Below are 22,285 nucleotides of genomic sequence, written 5' to 3'. Positions count from 1 at the left end.
ATAAACTTAATAATCTAATTATTTCTGGCAACAATTGGTGGTATTGCTGTATTATTTGCCTATGTAAAGTTAGTAATCTATATCATTCTTTATTTTTTTTTAAAGATACAATCATAAATAAAAAAATATATATTATTATTTTTTTTTTTTATTAGGGATGGTATGGGACAAACGCCTTTGATGGCGGCGGTATCAGAGCGCGCATACCGTGCAGCTTTGGTCCTTCTGGACGCGATCCGCGCTTGCCCTGACGTAGACGAAACCCAACGATCGGTGGCCATCTTCCCACCTAACGCCCACCCTGACCACTCACCATTGTTTGTGTTATGCTGCAATGACACATGCAGCTTTACTTGGACTGGACAAGAACACATTAACCAGGTAAATATGTTTTTGTGTAAATAATACAGGATTATGTAAAAGAATATATTAATTTGAACATTTATAATATAACAAATGGGATGACTGAATTAAAATAAAAAAGTAAAAAAAAAAAAAGTTATAAAAGAATGTTGTTTTACTTGAAAAAAGGTGAAATATTTTTACATAATATTTTTTTTTATAGGACATATTTGAATGTAAGACTTGTGGACTTACTGGATCTCTGTGTTGCTGCACTGAATGCGCGAAGGTAATAACTTTTTTATAAAACAGGATTTAAAAGTGTAGATGTCTTAAATCAAATTTAAATCATCTTTATTCCAATAGACTTATTTACAACCACTTTTAAATCGTCATTTTTTATAAATCTAGGGTTCTAATTTTGTTATCTATTAAGTAACTATTGAGTTTCTTGTAGTAGGTTACTCTTTTAAATCTCTTTTAACATTATGTGTATTTAATTAAATTTACTATGTTTAAAATTATATGGTCATTAACAAGCCTATGCATGATTGACTAACACCATGCACATTTGTCATTCAAGTGATCCTTTAATGTGTAACAGGCTTTGTCAATAAGTGTTTTTTTTTTTAATTGCAGTTTTCAATTTATTAAAAGGTAGATCCAAAATATCCCTCGATATCTTATTATAACATTTAATCCCCATTCTCTCTCATAAAAGACCTATTAATTATTTTAAAGGACAAATCTGTATATGTATAATGAAATTTGCTGTTGTAGGTTTGCCACAAAGGTCACGATTGTAAACAGAAACAGACATCGCCCACTGCGTATTGCGATTGTTGGGAAAAGTGTCGCTGCAAGGCACTGGTTGGCGGTAATGGAGCCGCGCGATTCGATCTACTCGCTAGGCTCGCTAGAGATACTCAACTTGCGACACATTTCAATTCGAGGTATATTTTTTTTTGTCTGTATAAATACGTGAGATTAATGAACTTTTTTTTGTCTTTTCCGACAATTGTTTCGACTTCATTCGGAAGTCTTTTTCAGGGGGCGTTTATTGCTTTGCGTCACAGCATCTTGCCTCGCATATATTTTTTATCTCCATGTATTCTTTATAATAGATTATTTAAAAATTTATATTATGCTAAGTAATGTCTAGTCTAGTCATGAAACATGTGCAAATGTAAAATATTCATAGATTAATATATATGTTCGGCTCGAAGGACTTAAAGAATGTATAGGTACACTCATTGTGACTTAATAAAATGCCAGATGTGTTAAAATATGATTTAATTATAAAAATGTTTAAAACTAGCCATTCCTCGCAGTATTGCCTGCTTCTAACTATATAGTTCCCATATATCATTCCCATTGGGGCCCTTCGTGAATACGGTTTATATTGTATTATATACTTAAATAATAATTACGTACTTATTACCTTCATAAAGTTTCAGCCAATTCAACTCCTCTGTTATTTTATAGCATTTTATATGTGAATCTTTGGATTGTATAACTTTTTTATTTATGAACTGATTGAAATAAAACAAACACTAAATGTTAAGTGTTAGCAAATCGCAACACACTAGTGAAAAACGCATTCAAATCGGTTAAATAGTTTTTGAGATTAGCGTGCACAAATGTACAGACAAACAGATAAAAATTCTAAAAATCATTGTTTTGGGTTCTATTGTGTTCATAAAATTTCCCTATAATAGTATTTCTTATATATCTTCCATGTACAGGCAGCGATCAGTTACTATTTTATTATATGTATTGATGATAATAATGATTAACGCACGCGATGTGTTTGATGTTTGATGGCTGATTCGGTTGCGTAAAATTGCTGACTACAGAAATGTAATGTAAACACCATACAGTTCTGATAATAATATGGCAACATATTGTTTAGAGGGGAGTCCATCCTGCTGTTCCTGGTACAGACAGTGGGTCGACAGGCAGTGGAGCAGCGTCAGTTCCGCGCTGGCGGTGGCCGGGGCCGCGGACCACGTAAGCAGCCCGGTTCTGACGCCGAGGTGGATGCTCCCGATCACGATCTCGAACCGCCGCGATTCGCAAGACGAGCGCTCATGCATTTGCTGGGTATGTTTGTAGTGTGTTTTAACATAATTTACATGTCACAAAATATGCTTATTGTAATAATTTATTGATGGTGACAGTTTATTACATGCATGCTTGGGTATATATATACTCGTGTATACTCATATATATTATTCTTTGAATAAATATGCTCAAATTAAATCTAAAAATATAGAAATTAATGTTCCTGAATAAAATATGTACCCTAAAAGTGGGACTTAAAAAAAAGGGTAAAGAAGTTTCTTCAGGATCGATAACGCGCGCGTGATGCACCTGGTGTGGCAGTCGTTTATAGGCTACGATCATTGTTTACCAGCAGGTGGGCCGTATGCTTGTTTGTCACCTCAGTGGTATAAAAACTAGGAAACCCCGTAACCGAATTTTATATATAATTGTTACTTTCTCATATTGTTTGGAAGATCTGCTGATTATGGTGTAAGGCTATGTTTTCACAGATGTGTGATGTTACCACATCAGTCTAAGAAACTAAGGAACTATAATGTAAGGAATAATAACCAGTGGCCCAACACCTTTGGCATATTCCAACCTCTTACTTAACAATTAGGCTCATTACTCAATCTAGACATGTTCATTGAGGGATTCTAGGAGAGTTGTTTAGAGTGTCCTTACATGGTATGTGTGGTATTGTATTATATGGCAGGCGACTGGTCTTCGGTGGAGGCAGCGGTGATGTGTGGCGCAAGTGGTGGAGAAACAGAGACGCGGCCCGGCAGTCCGCCGCCGCACCAGTCCGGCACCACGCTCCTAGACAAGTTTACGCATGCGCTTATCGTTAAGTGCACCAACGAGGTCTGTATATATTACTGTTACAACTTTAGCTTTATTTGCATTATGTACCTATATTAAATTTGTCATGTAAATTGGCTTCAACAATTTAGTAATAAACACAGTGTAATAAAATTTATTATAACATTTAATTAAAATTACAATTAACGTGCGCATAATATTTTTATTAAAATAATTTTTGCATATTAAAAGCTATGTTTGTATTTGTAACAGACTCTAGATATATTACTGAACACCCTGAATCAAGAACAACAGAATGACTCAATACCGGGACGGGCGGAGCGCGCTCGCGAGGTGGCGCGTCGATTCGTGAGATCTGTTGTTAGGATATACGTTATATTCAGTGTTGAAATGGCCCCGGGCGCTGCTAAGAAGAAAGGGTATGTATTGCCATTGCTCATATTTATTTATCATAGATTTTATTATAAAAATATAAGAAAATGTGGAAATTAGTTCTGAATTTAATAAGTTTTTATATTGATATAAGTAATCAAGTCTACTATATTATGTATATCTGCAACATTATAAAAATTAGTTACCAAACTTGAAATCCTTCACTCTGATGTATTATCATGACAATGCAAAAGTCAAGTTTAAATGGAATGTCATTATTTTAATGTTTTTCCAACAGACCATTGACTATAACTTCATCACTCGTCCGCTGTCGACGAGCATTCGCTGCACTCGTGACCCTCGCAGTGGAGGAACTAGTGGAGGCGGCAGACGCTCTCTTGGCCCCGGTGAGGCTCGGCGTCGTTCGCCCTACCGCACCATTTCCTCTCGCCACTACTTACGGTGAACTCGTCACTGGCAGTGAAGATTTATTTGGAGTGGAGCCACTTTCCACTGGACATTCACGGCTTGCGCATACACGCAGGTATGTATGCTTATACTGGAAATATAATAACATTTAGAAATTTATATCATTCTGGATTTTGTCCATACGAAACCCGTTATTAGTAATTAAAAAAAAAAATAACATCTGAAAAAGACCTTCCAAATCTAAATTTATTGTACTGTGAATTTATTGTGAAAATTAATATGTCTGCTTTCAACAGAAATCAAAAAGATGTTCTTAATTTGATTATATTTTTTTTTATATTTGTTATTTTATTCCTTCGTTAGTTGTAAACTGATTTCGAAAATTATTATTTTTAACTGAAAGGATGTACTAGTAGATTGGTCCCATAAAAGTTTTATCGAAATCGGTTCAGTAGTTTAGTTTTTAGATCGAAATAACTGGTTTTGTTTTTTTTTTTGTTTATGAGACACTTTATGGGATACAATCTTTAATTATTGTAAAATAGTTCCTAAAAAATTCGTATTATTTCAGGGAGTCTAATGCAAACGGAGGGCGTGGTGCCGCGGCAGGCGGCACATCGATGGGTAGTTCAACATTAGTTCCGGACAGGTCTTCGACCCCCGTCGCGACAGAGTATGCAGATGATGTTGCTGGTGAAGCCTTAGGAGGGGATGACGACGCCTCAGAGACCGATGAGCCAAACGTTCCAGCCCCTGTTCCACCAGCTGACGCTCAGCATCATGATGATGTTATAAGCGACAGGTTAAAATTAATATATACTATCTCTTCAAAATTTACCATTAATATAGAATGCTCATAGTATGAAATCCACCTTTTGTAAGACTATATTAACAATTTAGTTATTATATTAATATTAATGTTCTTTTCGTCCTCTGTATGTTTTTGTTAATAGACATTATTATAATGTGCAGAGCTCAAGAACAGCATGTGGTGGTAGAAAACGGTACAGAACGTGCAGAAGGCGGCGAAAGTGAAAGTGAATTGGATTTACTAGCAGAAGTCGAGACTGAAAGTGATTCTGATGATCAAGACAATGCTGAGTCTGCACAGCGTAGTGTACAAACTGGGGCTACTCAAGGTTCTGATGCTGGTAAGTTTTTTTTTATTATCATCATCATCTTCTTACCCTTATCCCAATAATTTGGGGTCGGTGTAATATGATTTTGTCTATATTACAAAAAGACTTGGTTTTTAGTTTTACGACTGGCCACCTGCCTGACGTCAACCCTCTTTTTTAATTATATTTTAACATATATATATATATATATATATATATATATATATATATATATATATATATATATATATATATATATATATATATATATATATATATATACAATTCTTGCTTGGATAAGACTCGCTCCTGTTTCACTAACATGGTTCTAAACTAAATTTTACTGAAATCTTAACTTTTACCTTAAGCGCCACACGTTATTTCTTCAATAATCCGATGCACCGCAACAGGCATAGCGTCGCTGTTGCTATACCCGGAAGACGAAAGCGGCGACTCTACGCAGCCGGAGGACGAGGACTCTGAAGCTGGCGAGACGGACGAGCAGGATGGTGAGGCCGAGCCGCCACTACACGACGGCGAACCGCTAGAGAGACGCACCGCACCGCCGTCACGTCCTAACCTCGCGCCCCACTCTATGCAGTGGGCTATACGGTAATTTTTTAATAAAATTAAACAAGTAATTTAGAACTGGATACTTCATTTTATATTAAAAAGCTAATAATAACAAAAGATAGCACACTTGAGCCAAGTTTTTAATTTGTCGAGATACGTCCTCTTTTTACATTTTAGCGGTGATAATAAAACAAAAATTGTAAACATATACAAATGTGTGCAGCAACCGGGAGCCGAGCCGCGGCGCGAGTAGCAGCGCGAGCGGTGTTCGCCTGTCGGGCGGCTCTTCGCTTGTATTCATCGATCCCGCCACGTTGCGCCGCTCGGCCGCCGCCGCTGCTGCCGGCGCCCACGACCCACACTCCACCTCCACGACCGCTTCTTGTTTGGCGAGAGCCTTTGGTAACGCACACTTGACTATTTATTCATAATAATAATTCTATTTAAAATGAAATTTGATAATTGCTAAAAGAAGAATCAAAATCTCTGAACAGATTAGTAGGCGATGATATAGCCTAACAAAAAAAAATATTGGTGAAATGAAATTTTCCTTTGACGTCCTCAAAAACTAAAACTGTTAATACACAGCACCTACCACATATATTTGATACAAATATTGGGGTCGTTATAATAATTGTGTGAATATTTTGCTAAAATGCACCACTCACACACACATTATCAATTGTTATATTAGTAGATTTACAAGATTTGTATATGTATTTATTTACGTTTGATGTTTTTTCTAGGTATTGTCATTCGTCAAATAGCTGATCTCATATGGGAGTTCGAGCGTTTGACTCTGCCCTTACCGCGTGTTGAGAGACTGTCGTACAGGGAGGCGCTGCGTTTGCAATGTTATCTCGAGAGACAACTGAAGCCTACTTGGGACTGGCTTGTCACTGTTATGGACGCGACAGAGGCACAACTGAGGTAATTTAAGAACAATGATGTGAATAATGTGATTATAAAATGAGGTATTGACAAAAGCCTCTGCCTATCCTATCTAACTTTACAGTTGCGAGTATATCTCTTGAATAATTATTATTTTCACAATGTATGGTGCAACTCGATTTCATATTATCAGCTTTTTTTTTTATACAACTTAGAATGGCAAACAAGCTGATGGCCCACCTGATGGAAAGTGGTAACCGTCGCCTATAGACGTGAACAGTACAATGGTCATAATAGAGTATACTGTTACGCCCATGATACTCCCCATGCGTTGCCATTCCTGAGGATTCAGATGTTATTCCTCTTTACCCTGTAAATTCACACCATATCCCACCCTTCAAACTGAAACACAGGCATGCAAACACAACTGTATTACGGTTGAAACACAAATGGGACAGAGGTACCCAAGCAAACGACCTTTGTACAAAGTCTCCCTCTGGTATGGTCAGCTATGCTTATTATCTATCGTTTCAATTTTTTTCTTCAAAAGGATACTCTGTTACTTAAATTTAATATTATAACAACATGTAATACTAAAATTCAGGATATTTCCTTTACACTTAATAATTACCTTCCTCAATATGATACTTGTGGTGAATATAATTGTCTTATTCGTGTGAATAGTAGTTTACTGTTAGTTATATATCATAGTCAACATAAGGTTGTAATATATTAATACTCCAGTATAATGTTATCATATACATTCATGCACATTATATAGATTTGGCGCCTCTCTGACTTCAAACAATGCGGGAAATGCAAGCACGGACAGCAGTCGCGCTAGTGTTCCCGCTGCCAGACGCACTACGTCCTTCACTTCGCCTGCAACTCGTATTATCGGTTTTTCAGAAGGACCTAGGTCGAGAGATCGCGAACAAGGTATGTTATCACATATTAATCAAATCTAAATATTATTCTGTAAATATTGGTCTGGTCAATTGGTAATTCATTCACAACTACTGTAAAATAAAGATCTACTCTTTCTACTAAATAAAGTTCTTGATTTTAGCAAATCTGGCTACTAGGGCATAATATCTAGTTTTTAATATTTGGAATTCATAATTTCTATCCATGTGTACTATATACATGGTAATTACCATTTTCCAGCAGTTAGTTTGCCAACTTGTATTCTATTCCAAATTGAAGCAAAGCAAAAGTTTTACTTTTGTACATTGTGTTATATTTATCTAAATTTTACAAATATTTTACTTGTAAAATTGAGTTTGATAGTTAAGACGTCACTTTATGGTGACGAGTCAGTTATAGGGGTTAAAAAGCCCACTTTAACCAAATCATAATAGGATTTACATTGCATAACACAGTTATAGAATAGAAATCTTATTATGATTTGTGTACAACGGGTTTCTAAGTGTCCTATTACTATTGTATTTGCGCGGTGTGTCAGGCGTGGAGGCGGGCAGCGCCCGGCGCGAGTTCCTGGCGTACTGCCTGTCGCTGCTGCGCGCGCACAGCGCCGAGCACGCGGAGCAGCTGCCGGTGCTGGACGTGGCCGCGCTCAAGCACGTCGCTTACGTGCTCGACGCGCTCGTCTACTACATGCGCGCCGCGCAGCCGCAGCCGCACCACCACCACCACCACCTCTGGCCATCGGTAACCGGCGACTCTTATGTTGCTCTTTCATTTTGTTAGGGACTGAACAAACTAAGTGTATCATATTGCAAATAATTTTCAAATCTTTAAAACAATTGAAAAATTTTCAATGTAAAAAAGTGCTTGCTCTGTTAGTAAACTTAAACATTAATCATAGAATGTGTTGCATATAAACCTACTATTAAAATTTTTGCTTTTACTTCGCACTTTGCTTCAAAATTTAATACATTTTTGTCATCAAAATCCAAATTTTCAGGGACAGCTTAGTAAGAATTATATTGCATGGTCAACATTTTTATTTATTGGCAGAATAATTTTTAAATAATCAGACAGACATAAACAGTAATCTGTGTTAAGAAATTTATTTTTAATACAATTCTTTTTTAGTTTTGTTTCAATTAAGCTATAAACCAATATAAGAGTGAACTATCAAAGATTATATCATAAAATATTAATATATATTTAGATTCATAACTCACTCAATTATATAATTATAAGTATACTTATTAATAAAAGATTGTTCCCTTAGAAAAATTATTAAAACCAGATTAGTAATTTAGTTTTTAAATCAAAATAATTAGTTTGGAATTTATGCTGAATTATTTAAGATGATATTTAATATACTATATATATTATAGGACGAAAATGAAAATGAAGAGGGTGATGAAGAAATGGTAGTAGGTGGAGGAGCCGCCGTGGAATCGGACAACGAGGGTGATGGCGCTCGCGGTCGAGCTCATGCATTTTTCCAAAGATCTGACTCTACACTGTGTTTAGGATGCCCACCACCAGACCCATTTAACAGTTAGTACTATTTTTTACGTAGTCGAGCTAAAATACTATAGGACAATTATATTATTCTGCTTAAATGATGGTATCCTGAAGTAATCAAGAAGTTGTCTTTATTATTCTTTATATTTGTTCATTCATGGGTTCACCCTCTACTATGCTTTATTCAAATATGGTTGGTAATATTTAGGCATCTCGGGTATTAATACATCATAATGGCAATAGTCAACTAATGCCTCTGTGCTATCAAAGCTTACAGTGTTATTAATGCTCTCAGCATTTTTTAAAGTTGTTACTTTTATATATTTTACTATGAAATGACGACTCAAATGCATTGTAGGATGTTAGTGGATGCAGATGACTCAGGACTGTTCCTTATGGCAGTCTATGGGGGAGGCGTATATTCAGCAGTGGACAGATAATAGCTAAGATGATGATGATTATATATTTTATTAGCTATCCAGACCAACTTTGCTTTTCCACTTTCATATCAGTATAAAAACTGTCCTGTCTCTCATGTAAGCAAACAACATCCATTTACGAATTTTCTTTGTTACAAAAAATCGGATAAATAGTTTTGGAGATCAGCATATTCGATCATCGTAAATTTTATATGTTAAAATTAGTTTTTACCCGTGACTTCGTCCGAATAACCGGGATAAGCTCACTGACTAATAAAAAGTAGCCTATGTAATTCTCCTTGTTACAATTGATTAAACTATTAAGGATTAGTAAAAGTTCTTTAAATATTGGAATCAAATGTGAAGTGCTTATTTCCGTGAGTATATGTTATATACATATATTAAATCATTTAGTGACAATGCAAGAGGCCTTGCCGCTAGCGGATCAACCTCAACTGCTGCAACCCAACGCGCGGCGCGAGGAACTATTCGGCATGCCGCGCCAACCTGTTACCGTGCCCGCCTCTGGGGATGCTCCGCCCGGCGTCAATAACCCGCTTGAAGGTACTCATCTTGTACACTCGCAAGGTTTATTTTACAGTTATTAAGTACAAGTAAACAAAACACGTGTAGTACTGGCATACAATGGGCCACCTCTTCTTTATCATGGGTGTTCCAAGAGGCGACTAAAGGAATTTAATTATTAAGGGATGGGTAATGACATCCCTCTTAAAACATTACCAAACTTTGGATGCCACCTGTCTGTCAAACATGACAATTATTGGCAAACCCTTCTCAATAAGGGAGGCCTATATTTAATAGTGGACAGTTCAAGGCTAATATAATGGATGATTATATGAAGAAAATTCCAAGTGAAACCTTGTACCAAATTAGTAAATTAGTCCAAGGTGGTAATAGTTGTTTACATCTTCCTATGAGGATATCCATACCGAACAGTGGAACATTCATGGGTTATTTATTTAATAGATGAAAATGTAATAAAAATGTATCTGTGCTATGAGTATACGCTGATGAGGCAGTTAGGATGAAGTCAGGTTAATTGATCGATGGTTTGTAGACTGTTTGTTTGTTGTCTAGGCAGGGCCACTTAGTTTTACCTGATAGGAGGGTATATTGTTAGGAGATATCCTTCCTATTGTTAGTGCGGCTGCTCACGTAATCCTGGAATGTAGTAAGGCTGTGGCCTATCAACGTTTAGAAATCCTCGGAACGGTGAGGTCGTTCCGTGAGGCCTGTGAAGAACCCAGGAAGCTTCTGCGCTTCTGGGCGGAGCTAGGTTGGCTGCACTAGCCATGACTCATACGCACAATGGCCCAAATGCGAGGCTAAGCGGGGAAAAAAATCCTTTTTACATTCACATTTATATTCCTATTGTTAGTGGGACTGTTCTAAAATAATCCCTTTCCCCCCACCTGATGAAATATATATTAAAATTAAATGAGTTATTATAAATAAGTTATCGCTGTGCTTAACAATTATAAAGCTTCTTAAAATGAATTAATTTTAAATTGTATTACTGTAGCTGTGTCTAAATAAATAAATAATCCTTTGAGTATGTTCACAATGATGTATTATACTGCTGATTGTATCCACAGTGGTGCCACGGCGGTTGGGCTTATCGACCCGCAGCACTGAGCGCGGGTGGTCACCGCCTGCTCGGCCCGCTTCTGCGCCGCCAGCACACTCACACACACTGACCAGGGACGAGCCACAGGTAAGAATATCGCGATGTCGATATAACAGACAATATTTTATATACAGAAATAGGAAAATATCTAAATGGTTTTTAGACTTATATATCGTACTTTCCAAAGAAAATCAAATAAACATATTATTTTTTTAATTAAATATTGAAATTGGGTATTTTATAAACATATAATCATGGATATTTATCATTTGACTTATAATTTACATATTATTTTAGGATCTTTCATGCACAAAGGATACGACAACAAAAATGGACATAGACACAGATGGAGAATATTTATCTGATTCAGACTCGAATGAAGCTCGGCAGATATCACGGAAAAAGCATCACAGGTACCAATTAATTTATGTTGAAGGTTTAATTTTGAACGCTATTTACTCCAATTGCTGTCTCTACATATACCTATACTTGTTATAGACATCCACACTCGGTGACAATGTCAGCTGGCAACAGTTCTCTGCAGGATTTGAACCAGCAACCCTCGGAGTTTCATACGCTCGTCAATACCGCGTGCTCTATTATTGAAGCGCCGCACCAGCAGACTTTAGCTACGCCTTCTCCAGGTAATTAGCTTTGAAAGAGTACTTACATTATTAATTCATTATTATAAATTCCTAATTTTTAGAATACAACCTTTGTAATTTTTGCTCCATGTAATATAATATTTTATTTAGAATATCTTTTGGTAATGGATACAAATAATTTGTTAGATAGTATTTGGTAATTGGAACATATTTTATAAGTGTATTTCAGAAATTCAATTTTTTACTCTTTTCAAAGAATAGGTAAATTGTTATGTTTCATATTCTTTTATATATAAAAGAAGAATAGTTGATATATCGTACAAACTTCATTTATAACTTTTTATTCAATGTTCAAATAATAACACTTTATAGTTGTTGCAGGTCCCAGCAGTAGCGCTGTGGCGGAGCCTCGTGCTTCGTCCTCGCGCAGTCCTGGCAAGAGCGTTATTGTACGTGCTGTAAGTCACTCCACTTATTTGGGGGACTTTTTATTATCAAAATTAGTACCCTACTTCTACATTTGGAATTAATCTTTATTACGATGCAATAAAGTTTTAAGGGACTGTTTCTATGTTATAGTTTTATCTCATTTAATCTTTAAAAAAGGATGTAATTATGTTTGATATGATCATTGTAATAGTAGATTAATAATTATGAGTTAATTGCGTATGTTTATGGATCAACAGGGTGAATTATTGAGCGCGGCCGACCCTCTTGAATCACAAGAAATATCTGCACACGTTACTGTCGAGACTACAGGCTTACCTCCGCCACCACTTCTGCCGCCGCTGACACCATCAGTACAACCGTGAGTTTATTTCCATTTAAAAAATATTGGTGTTGATATATAATTATGACGAAATTATAACGGTTTTGCTGCAATAAAATATTTCTATTTACAACGCATAATAATTTTATGACTACAATATTTTAGTGATTCTAATTTAAACTTTTTTTTATCATTGTAATAAAAAGTATAAAGTGAATTCATAAAATATTACTTAGTTTGGAATTGATGCAAAAATGTAATGGGTATTTCTATTTTTTTTTAATTAGTCTGTATATGTACACATGCATATCGGTTTTAAAAAGATTAATTAAATAATAAATTTCCACAGGCGTACATGCCCATCGCTGGGTGCATCTGTGTCTCACGATTTGCTATTGGGCCGCTGGCGATTGTCGCTCGATCTGTTTGGTCGAGTGTTCACCGAGGATGTCGGACTAGAGCCCGGCTCAGTCGTCGCCGAGCTTGGCGGTTTCCCTGTCAAGGAAGTGAAGTTCCGCCGAGATATGGAGAAGTTGAGAAATGCACAGCAAAGAGACTTAACCTTGCACAAGGTACTTTTGAGTTGTTTATATTAAGTAAAAGGACGTGTGGTTCCAGTATATAATAGGCCACCCCTTCTTTTCTTGTGGGTGTCGTAAGAGACGACTAAAGGAACTAATGGTTGACTGGGAGAGAATGCTTTTAGCATTAAGTCGGCCATGTACATATATTTGTACTAATGAATAAATAAATAAATAAAAAAATGGTCGAGGGATGGGTAGCAGCATTCTTTTAAAACATCAGTAAAGCTTAACCGCGTTTGCTACCCCACCTGCCAAGCATGGCTACCATTGGCAATACCCCCCAAGGATGAAATCTATGTTCAGCAGTGAATAGTTAATATTAAGTATGAAATTGAATTATAGATATAAATATATTTCGGATTGTGGTATATTTTGCGTGAAATTAGTGTGTACAGTGGTAACATTGGTGCCGATGCTTGCCAGGCTGATAGGAAAATGTCTGTTGAAATTATAAACTGAAGCAGAATTTATTTGATACTTTTGTAATTTAAAACATAATTAAAATTTAATGTAAATACATTTTTTGTGATTGAAAAAAATCATTTATAGTTTGTTTACAGTTGTTGAAAAAAGTTAAGAAAATTATTGTTTTTCGTAGACCACCTTTTGTAGAGGATATTGTGTTTATGATTCTACTTGTTATCTCGTTCGCCAGATGGAACGCGATCGCGCCAAATTGCTGCAACAAACATTCGCGGAGCTGAATAGCGCGTTCGCTGGACAAAACCGGCGCGCGCATAGCGGACACCCGCCGCTCGCCGTCAACCGCGTCAAAGTCACTTTCCGCGACGAGCCCGGCGAGGGGAGCGGAGTCGCACGCTCCTTCTACACCAGCGTCGCTGAGGTACACATTCAACGATTATTCAGTGCAAGTAAATCTGTAGAAACAAACTATCCAGAATATTCTAATTAATCGATGGTAGTTTTTTAAGACCTGAAAATGAGATTGAGACTCACCCCTCTTATGATATCTATATTTTCTCGGCAAATATTGTAGGCGTTTTTATTTTGAGATGTTATGAGCAGTTTCTTTGTCTTTCTGAATGCAATTCTTATTGATAATATGATATATATACACAGGCCTTACTTGCTAATGAAAAACTACCACCGTTGGAGCCGACAACGGGTAGTGGTTTGCTACCACCAAGCAGCAGCACAAATGGCACTTCTGGCTCTACCGCCTCGGGAGCCAACACTGGTGGAAGTGCTAGCGGCAACAATGGAACTCGGTAAGATTTTTGTTCATGCCAAAGTTTATTCAGGTTAAACTTTTTTTGATTATGAGGCTTTCGTATTTTGACCCTTGTTACAGATCTACCTTTAATGCATGTTAATGCAGAATGTTGTATGTATGATTGTGTGTGTGTGTTTGTGTAACAGGAGCGGCGCGGGGCGAGCGCGATCGAAAGAAGCAGCGAGACGAGCGCCGGGTCGGCCGGCACCGCGGCCGCCCGCAGCACGCGAACCGCGCCGGCTGCTCAGCGTTGACGCCAGGCCCTACTCACCACAGGTATATTGCCACACTAGTAGTGCCATCAAAATATGTAGTTCAACAACGATTTCGTATGTAATACTCTAATTTTATAATCCATACATTAATTACCCGACAGTAATGTGTAATGGTCAAACGAAAATCGTGTTAACTTGTGAAATAAAAAACTAAATGAGTTTTCACTTAATGTTATTAATGATTTCACAGATTCTTTTTACTACCTTTTGACGAATTTCTTAGTCTTATTCTCGAACACAGGCCGCACCCGGTACCGAAGGCGCAGGATACAGCGGAGATCGACCGGGAGGAGGACATAACGAACATCTCACGCTTCATCAAGCTCAGCTCGGTGAACGATTATATCCTAAGGTAATGGGGATTTCAATATTATTATATAACAGAATCAGTACTCGGCTTACTTTATAAGTTATTGTTTTTTTTACAGGTTCATTCACTTCATCCAACTTTCGCCGGTAAAATAACCGGTATGTTGCTAGAATTGACACCGGCGCAGCTGCTAGTACTGCTCGCTAGTGAAGATGCGCTACGGCAAAAAGTGCGCGAAGCGATGGATCTCATTGTTATGCATCCTTCTGAGGCAATACTTGGTGGGTTTATGAATTTATTCGTTTATGTTTTAGATACATATTATATATGTTATATAGTATTTGAATTTTACATTATTAGTTCTATTGGGGTAAGCAGAAATAATAAAATGCTTCAGATCAAATAGACGTATTTCTTAAATACTGTGTAATATTTCTTAGATATAATTCTAAGAAATATTGATTTAATATTGTCAAAACATAGAGGCCATCCTTAAGCATCACAGTAAGCATGATGTATTATATTATAAGTATAAGTAAAGTAAGTGTTCAACCTTTATCCCACTCGTTTCTGTCCTCAGCTATCTGTGCTTGATTAGTTAGTGAAACATAACGTCTTTAGTGTTTAGACATGGCACTTCTAGAACGGATTACCTCAATTCAATTTCCATTTGTTCAATAAAAATATATTTAATGTGCACAGATTTGGATGTGTTTTCGCTATCGGAGCGCGGTGTGGAAGCGCGGGCGCCGGAGGCGGCGGCGGCGGCAGTGGCGGCGGAGCGGCAGGAGCAGGGCCTCGCTATCGGAGCGCGGTGGGGCTGGAAGCGCGGGCGCTGGAGGCGGCGGCGGCGGCAGTGGCGGCGGAGCGGCAGGAGCAGGGCCTTCCACGCCAGCGACGGCCGCCGACGACGCGGCGCCGCTGTTCTACTCGCCCGGCAAGCGCGGCTACTACTCACCGCGACAGGGACGCGCTACGCCCGAGCGGATCAATGCTTTCAGAAACGTTGGCAGGTACGATTGCAATTTCATATGACTTTTATAATCCCTTTACTACATTTAGCACTGAGAATGAATTAAAATTTTATGAACACAAAGGCAAAAGTTTGATTCTTTTGTTCTAAATTGCCACTATAGTTAATTCTCTATATAAAAAATTATATAGATAAATTAATATGAGGGAATACTAATTAATTTTTTTTTTTTCAGAATAATTGGGCTGTGTTTACTACAAAACGAATTGTGTCCGATGTTCTTGAATCGACATGTACTGAAGTATGTCCTAGGCCGACCAGTGCGGTTCCATGACTTAGCATTTTTCGATCCTGTTGTCTACGAAAGTCTCAGACAGCTCGTGGTTGATGCAGAGACAGGCGACTCCCATTCACTCTTTGCAGCTCTTGATCTCAACTTTAGGTAAATTTTAAATATTTCTCTGCAGCTCTTGTAAATTTTAAACCTCCTATGTTGTTTGCTACGTATTTTTCTATACTTATTTTTTAATTTGATCATACAAACACAATTAGTTAATTGTGTTTGTATCTTACGAACCCAAGAGAATTTACAAATATTTAATTTGGTAGTTACCAAATTAAATTCTCTTGGGTTCGCATCATTGTAGCTATGGGGAAACAAGCTGTTTGTTTAAAATGTAATAAAACTCTTTCATCACACATTGTTTTAAATTTGACAGATGCTGCAAGTATCATATTAAAGCATATTTTGTTTTTCTTACAAATAAAACAAAATTTTGAAAATTAAAGCATAATTCTATTTTAGCTTGGAAATGTGCGAAGAGGAAGGAGGTGGTTGCGTGGAACTGGTGCCTGGAGGACGAGAACTAGAAGTGACAGCACTGAATGTGTATGACTATGTTCGCAAGTACGCACAGCACCGGATGCTGCTCTCGCAAGAGAAAGCACTTGAGGTATGGTAGTAATATGTGTTTGGATAATATATTTGATTAAATACTACTACTTGATCTACTAAAAATATGATATAAATGGGAGACAAAATTAGCGTGCTCTACCAAGTAATGTTGGGATATAATACATTGTACTATGGGTCCAAAAAACGAAGATTCATCCCATCAACCCTTTTTACACCAATCCTAAATAAATCTATAGAGATTTCTTTCGATTAGTATTTGCATAGGGAAAAATCAAGACAGGATGTTGCATCTCATGGACGTAACGATCTTTTTGTCTTCAGGGCGGACCACGTGGAGATCGACTTAAATAAGATATATTCCAAAAAATAAAGTGGCTAGTCTTCGTTATTAACAATTTCCTAAACAATGTTTTTTTTTTTATTAGGCAATGCGCGTAGGCGTACTCGACGTGTTACCAGAGTCGGCGCTGGAGGGTTTGACTGCAGAGGACTTGCGTCTTCTTTTGAATGGTGTGGGCGATATAAACGTAGCAGCACTCGTCTCCTATACGAGTTTTAACGACGAGAGCGGCGAGCCGCCGGAACGCCTTGCGCGGTTTAAGCGTTGGCTCTGGGCCATAGTAGATAAAATGACTCATCTCGAAAGACAAGACTTAGTAAGTTACAGCCTACATTATATAAATTATCTAATAAAATATGAACATCGTTGTTTAAACTGGTTTTTATAATAGATGACAATGCATATAGACATACAGAACTGAAACTACAGATATCAAATGTTTAATATGTTAATAAAATTTTCATTATTTCTGAATTTATTTCATCATTGTAAATAGAAAATCCCTTGTAACATATATAATGTTTCATTTTAGGTGTATTTCTGGACTGGATCTCCCGCGCTGCCTGCATCCGAAGAAGGTTTCCAGCCGATGCCTTCAGTGACAATTCGACCTGCCGATGATGCTCACCTGCCCACCGCCAACACGTGCATATCGCGGCTCTATATTCCACTCTATTCGTCGCGGCATGTGCTTAAGCACAAATTATTGCTCGCTATCAAAACTAAGAACTTCGGCTTCGTCTAAATACTCGCTGCCATTGTGTATATTCTTTGGTTTTAAACCCATTCATGTAAGACTGCTTTTAAATCTTGTTGATTTAATAGGATCGTATTTGTTCTGCAACAATGATTCATGAACATCTTGTGTTGTAATAAACTTGTAGTACTTAGTACAAACCTACAAAACTGTGTATGTTTTGTATTAAAAATATTATATCAGACTATACAAATCATTGACTAAGCATGATTGGGTATAATTGACTGAATAGTTAATATTCAAATATGCAGTAGTTTTTTTTCTATTTCTACAAACCGACACGAAGGTCTGCACAAGTACACAGTAGTAGTTGAACTATTAAAAACATAGCCCATAAGTATTTAAATGCTATATCGAAAACTAAACGTAGCTCACAGGATTGCTATTGTACAGCATTTTTTTTTTAAATAAAGCCTCACAAAATTTTCTGTTGATACTATGGAAGTAAGGGCCTAATTTAATAGAGCATATTTGATTGCCTCCTTGATTATTTATTTTCATCTTTGCTTAACAGGAGATAAAGGCAGCGTGATTTGAAATATTCAAGAATATCTGTAACTGTTTATATAGCTTTGTTATATAGTTAAAATTATATAAGATAATAGAGTATAATGGGGTATTCTACAGTAACGTTTGAGAGCTTGGGTAGTGGCGTAAGATCCGAGCATTGTGGGTTTTGTGATATCAGAGGAAGTATTTATGCGCCTCAACATCTACAATTAAGATTATTATAATTAGATTTCTTTTGATTAGTTATATTGATATGGTTCATAATAAACAATTCTCAAAATGCTTGTACTGTTGTTTTTATACTTTGAAACCTTTTTAGAACCCCAAATCATTAATTTTATATCACAAATAGGTAAATCTTGCAGATTAAAATTTTGATAACGGCCTAAATATTTATATACACGACTGTTATATGCCAGCTGAAATAGATCATATACTTCCAAAAGCACGAAGTTCTCAGTTCACCTATATTTTGTGTATGTTATATAATATTTTTGTCTATTCTGAAAATTCTTTTGCAATCTAATAGACTTAAATCGCCCGTAATTTCTTTTTTATTGGAATATCTACAGCAATACAAAAAGTTACAATATAAAAAAATTACTCTTAGAGAATAATAATTGAATCTATTAAGATTATTCCACTATATTATTATGATTGAAATAGATACTTGTCCTATTCTGCTTATTATATTTCTACTTCACAATTTACGGAAATAATATTTGCAATATGGAAGAATATAGATAGTTGACTGCAGGCATTAAAAAAAATATTATTCTTGCCCAGGAGCAAGTGATCAATGACTTACCATGAAATAGGTAACTAGTATGTGGTTAAAAATAAAACTAATATAACATAACCTTAGTAAATAACTTTAATATATTTACAAAAATATTTTTTTACAAGTGTTCATCAAGAACCTTAACGTTTTTTAGCTCATGAGTGCACTACTTATTCCTAGTGGCAGTCTGAGAAAAGAGAAGGCTCATGTTCAGAAATGGACATTAATAGGTTTAAATTATAAATAGAATATACATCCTTGTAATGATTTATGATTATCACAAATATGTCACAAGCTCATGTATATTTTTTTTATCTCTAAAATAAGCTCAAGTGTCTATTTAAATATTGAAAGAAAAAAAAAATAGTATTTTTAAAAGGTTGCATGTAGTGTTTGGTTTGGTCAACAAATTACTTTTAAAACATCACAATAAACAGTCTATTAAACTTATTTTCATGTAAATTGATGTACTTGCAACATCTATCTATTTATGCTTTTATATTTATAAGAAGTCATATTTGAGCCTTCTCTGACTTACAATTTGTACCTTAATAAATTATAACTATTATAAAATATTATAAGTCATAAAATTACACTGTTTGGTTTTCAAGTTAGGATACCCTATGATATGAAAAATCAGTAAATTAAGCAGCTGGGGTCATATAACCCAGATTACCAACGAAGAAAGTCAATTATATACATATTTCACTACTGGACTTTAGAAGCCACATTTAATTCAGATGATATTTTTTTGTACACACCATAAAGAATAAAAAAGTGACATATATGAAGTAATGCACTTGTGAGATTTGTACTTGGATAAGTATTCCAACAAAGTTCAATAACAGCCAAAAGTAAAAATCTTGTAATTACAGTGAAGTTGCAAGACCATAACAAATATGGTAAGCTGTGAAAATACCAAGAGTAAAATTGATAATGGAGGCTCCTTGCGCACGCCACACCAATGAAGTTCACTATGAACATTGGAAGAATAAACAACTGACTCAATATATCAAAATTTATATTGTAATATGTATCCTCTTCAAGTGCAATGGGCTTTTTTGTATTTTTTTTCCCACTCTTCTGTGATGACTTCTGTAACATGGCTTCAAATGAGTTTAGAAAATCTTCTTGTTCTTTAGTAATCTTTTCTTGAGCTTCAGCTTTCATATCAAATTTCTGTTTACTTTTATTTAATTTTCTTCTCTTGCTTTCTGTATTTTTGGCATCAATCTGTGGTTGAACTTGCTTTTGTACGTATTTTAATCTACAATAACTTTTAAAATATTTTATACACATGGGCAGAAATATAATGAGCAACACAATGTGTATTGCTAATAGAGTTAAATGAAAACATTTACTTTCAAATGTTTCTACATTTAGGAACCTAAAGTTTACTGTCCATGTGTGATTGAACACACGTCCCACATCAAAACTGCCTTTTAAGTAAGCAATAGGATTACTTATTATAAAAGGTAAACCTAAAACAAGTTGTATGATACCACAAATGAAAAGCTGTTTAACTGTGTCTTTCAAACCTAAATTAATTAAATAAAAGAAAAACAAAGCTGGTGCATACAAGAGGATATTCATCTTTACAGATACCCCTAAACTATAGAAAATACTACCAAGATACCACTTACCGTCTAGAAATGAATTAAGTGAAACATACAACATAAGTACTGCTATAGGATCATTAAATAAACGTAAAACATAGATTGAGTGTATTCTATATGATGTTAAAATACTTATTAAAAAAACATATGGAGGTACTTTCCTTGTTTTAATATAAATTCTTAACACCAGCAATAATTGTAACAGATAGATACCAATAAATATATATTGAGCAAGTCTAATATTTTCACCATAATTTGTGAGGAAATAAAAGAAAGAATAAATGTAAACGAAGCCAGCTGGATATACTAACGGTCCAGTGTCACCACGAAGCTTGCTATAATCCAAGGTCCCATTCAAGAATCCTTCACATTCCTGCATATACGCCTTCCAGTCTATTTCAGTGTAGGGCACTCGTTCAACCACTAGTATGTTGATGATTAATTCCGCAACGATAATGAGGAATGCAGCAACCGGTAGCTGGATTGGGTTCATTACTAAACTTACAGCATATGACCAAGTAAGCTTTTTTCTGATTGTTTGAAACATTTCGTAGATTTTATTTCGATTACCCATTTCAAGAAACTTTGTAAGTCATAAAAATAGTAATGCTGAAATTGTCGTTAAATTTTAGTATTTGTCACTACAATCTCAATATAGTTGAGCGCCTAGGTGGAGGCGTTTATAATCACAGATATGTTCTAATTCTATTTTAGTACCTATTTCGCCGGTCCAATATAATCCCAGAAAAAATCTAATCTTGTTCTTGAAATTTGGATGGATATCATACAATGTGACAACAGTATGACATGATAACTGGTGACAGCTGACAGTACAGACGTGATAAAGTGACATTAACAGCTGAGATCAATGCTGCCAACTTATATATATATATATATATATATATATATATATATATATATATATATATATATATATATATATATATATATATATTCGATAACCGATATTTGATATGTTTGTTCTTGCTTATATAGGTATTATATTTACAATATATAGATATTGCTATATATTATCCAACACTAATAATTAACCAAAGAAGGCTCGCCAGCGTATTAGGGGTACGCAAAGTTACATTTTAGACAATGGTTAATACTGGTTAAATAATTAATATTAATAATGCAAATGACTGTTTCATTGAAGGTTCCGTCTTTTAGATGCCGATAAACCTAAAGAATGCTGAAGATTTCAAGCGCATATGAAACATTTGATTTTGATTTATGATAACTAATAATGTGATTTATTATTGATATGTAGTTGATAAGTAATAGGTAATTTAACAATATAAAATAAGATAAGGACTAAGTTTTTTAATGCATATTGCTTGGCATTAATTTGACAAAAAAAGTATATTATTAATCATGCATGCAATAAAACCCCCAAAAAACTTATTACATTTTTATCTGGTAATAAGTATTATGGTGAGATTAAAAACGATTGATAAATTCGTCCTCATACATTTCAACCTAAGTGGTTACGCACTCTGCGGTTTCA

General features: G+C 35.6%; 2 protein-coding genes across 2 annotated transcripts in view; one reads left to right on the top strand and one right to left on the bottom strand.

The window, feature by feature from the left end:
- The window catches only part of LOC113522818 (E3 ubiquitin-protein ligase UBR5), a 32,736-nt gene extending 14,077 nt beyond the window's left edge, over positions 1–18,659 (top strand). The window contains exons 19-51 of the mRNA XM_052897643.1: positions 156–381; positions 566–631; positions 1,123–1,295; positions 2,255–2,445; positions 3,104–3,252; positions 3,463–3,629; positions 3,881–4,126; positions 4,583–4,813; positions 4,984–5,162; positions 5,540–5,741; positions 5,926–6,104; positions 6,449–6,632; positions 7,375–7,532; positions 8,059–8,264; positions 8,903–9,068; positions 9,869–10,018; positions 11,071–11,189; positions 11,400–11,515; positions 11,601–11,746; positions 12,089–12,165; positions 12,394–12,515; positions 12,826–13,048; positions 13,716–13,904; positions 14,141–14,289; positions 14,441–14,570; positions 14,811–14,921; positions 14,998–15,160; positions 15,582–15,613; positions 15,690–15,892; positions 16,088–16,294; positions 16,658–16,805; positions 17,194–17,424; positions 17,641–18,659. Of these exons, the coding sequence (XP_052753603.1) occupies positions 156–381; positions 566–631; positions 1,123–1,295; positions 2,255–2,445; positions 3,104–3,252; positions 3,463–3,629; positions 3,881–4,126; positions 4,583–4,813; positions 4,984–5,162; positions 5,540–5,741; positions 5,926–6,104; positions 6,449–6,632; positions 7,375–7,532; positions 8,059–8,264; positions 8,903–9,068; positions 9,869–10,018; positions 11,071–11,189; positions 11,400–11,515; positions 11,601–11,746; positions 12,089–12,165; positions 12,394–12,515; positions 12,826–13,048; positions 13,716–13,904; positions 14,141–14,289; positions 14,441–14,570; positions 14,811–14,921; positions 14,998–15,160; positions 15,582–15,613; positions 15,690–15,892; positions 16,088–16,294; positions 16,658–16,805; positions 17,194–17,424; positions 17,641–17,853 (5,452 nt within the window). The 3' untranslated portion in view covers positions 17,854–18,659. The remainder of the gene's footprint in view (positions 1–155; positions 382–565; positions 632–1,122; positions 1,296–2,254; positions 2,446–3,103; positions 3,253–3,462; positions 3,630–3,880; positions 4,127–4,582; positions 4,814–4,983; positions 5,163–5,539; positions 5,742–5,925; positions 6,105–6,448; positions 6,633–7,374; positions 7,533–8,058; positions 8,265–8,902; positions 9,069–9,868; positions 10,019–11,070; positions 11,190–11,399; positions 11,516–11,600; positions 11,747–12,088; positions 12,166–12,393; positions 12,516–12,825; positions 13,049–13,715; positions 13,905–14,140; positions 14,290–14,440; positions 14,571–14,810; positions 14,922–14,997; positions 15,161–15,581; positions 15,614–15,689; positions 15,893–16,087; positions 16,295–16,657; positions 16,806–17,193; positions 17,425–17,640) is intronic.
- A 572-nt stretch (positions 18,660–19,231) lies between these two features.
- Positions 19,232–21,616, bottom strand: LOC113522538 (lethal(2)neighbour of tid protein 2). Its single transcript, XM_031913955.2, has 2 exons — positions 21,490–21,616; positions 19,232–21,381 (listed from the first exon to the last, which is right to left on the bottom strand). Exon 2 carries the CDS (start codon positions 21,344–21,346, stop codon positions 19,865–19,867), a length of 1,482 nt encoding a protein of 493 aa, XP_031769815.2. The 5' UTR covers positions 21,347–21,381; positions 21,490–21,616; the 3' UTR covers positions 19,232–19,864.
- Positions 21,617–22,285: the final 669 nt, after the last annotated feature.

The sequence above is a fragment of the Galleria mellonella genome, unplaced genomic scaffold (assembly GCF_026898425.1).
Source record: "Galleria mellonella isolate WM207_F2 unplaced genomic scaffold, CSIRO_AGI_GalMel_v1 utg38, whole genome shotgun sequence".
Classification (NCBI taxonomy): domain Eukaryota; kingdom Metazoa; phylum Arthropoda; class Insecta; order Lepidoptera; family Pyralidae; genus Galleria; species Galleria mellonella.
Note: the sequence above shows the minus strand (reverse complement) of the source record. Positions and strands in the feature narration are given on the sequence as shown.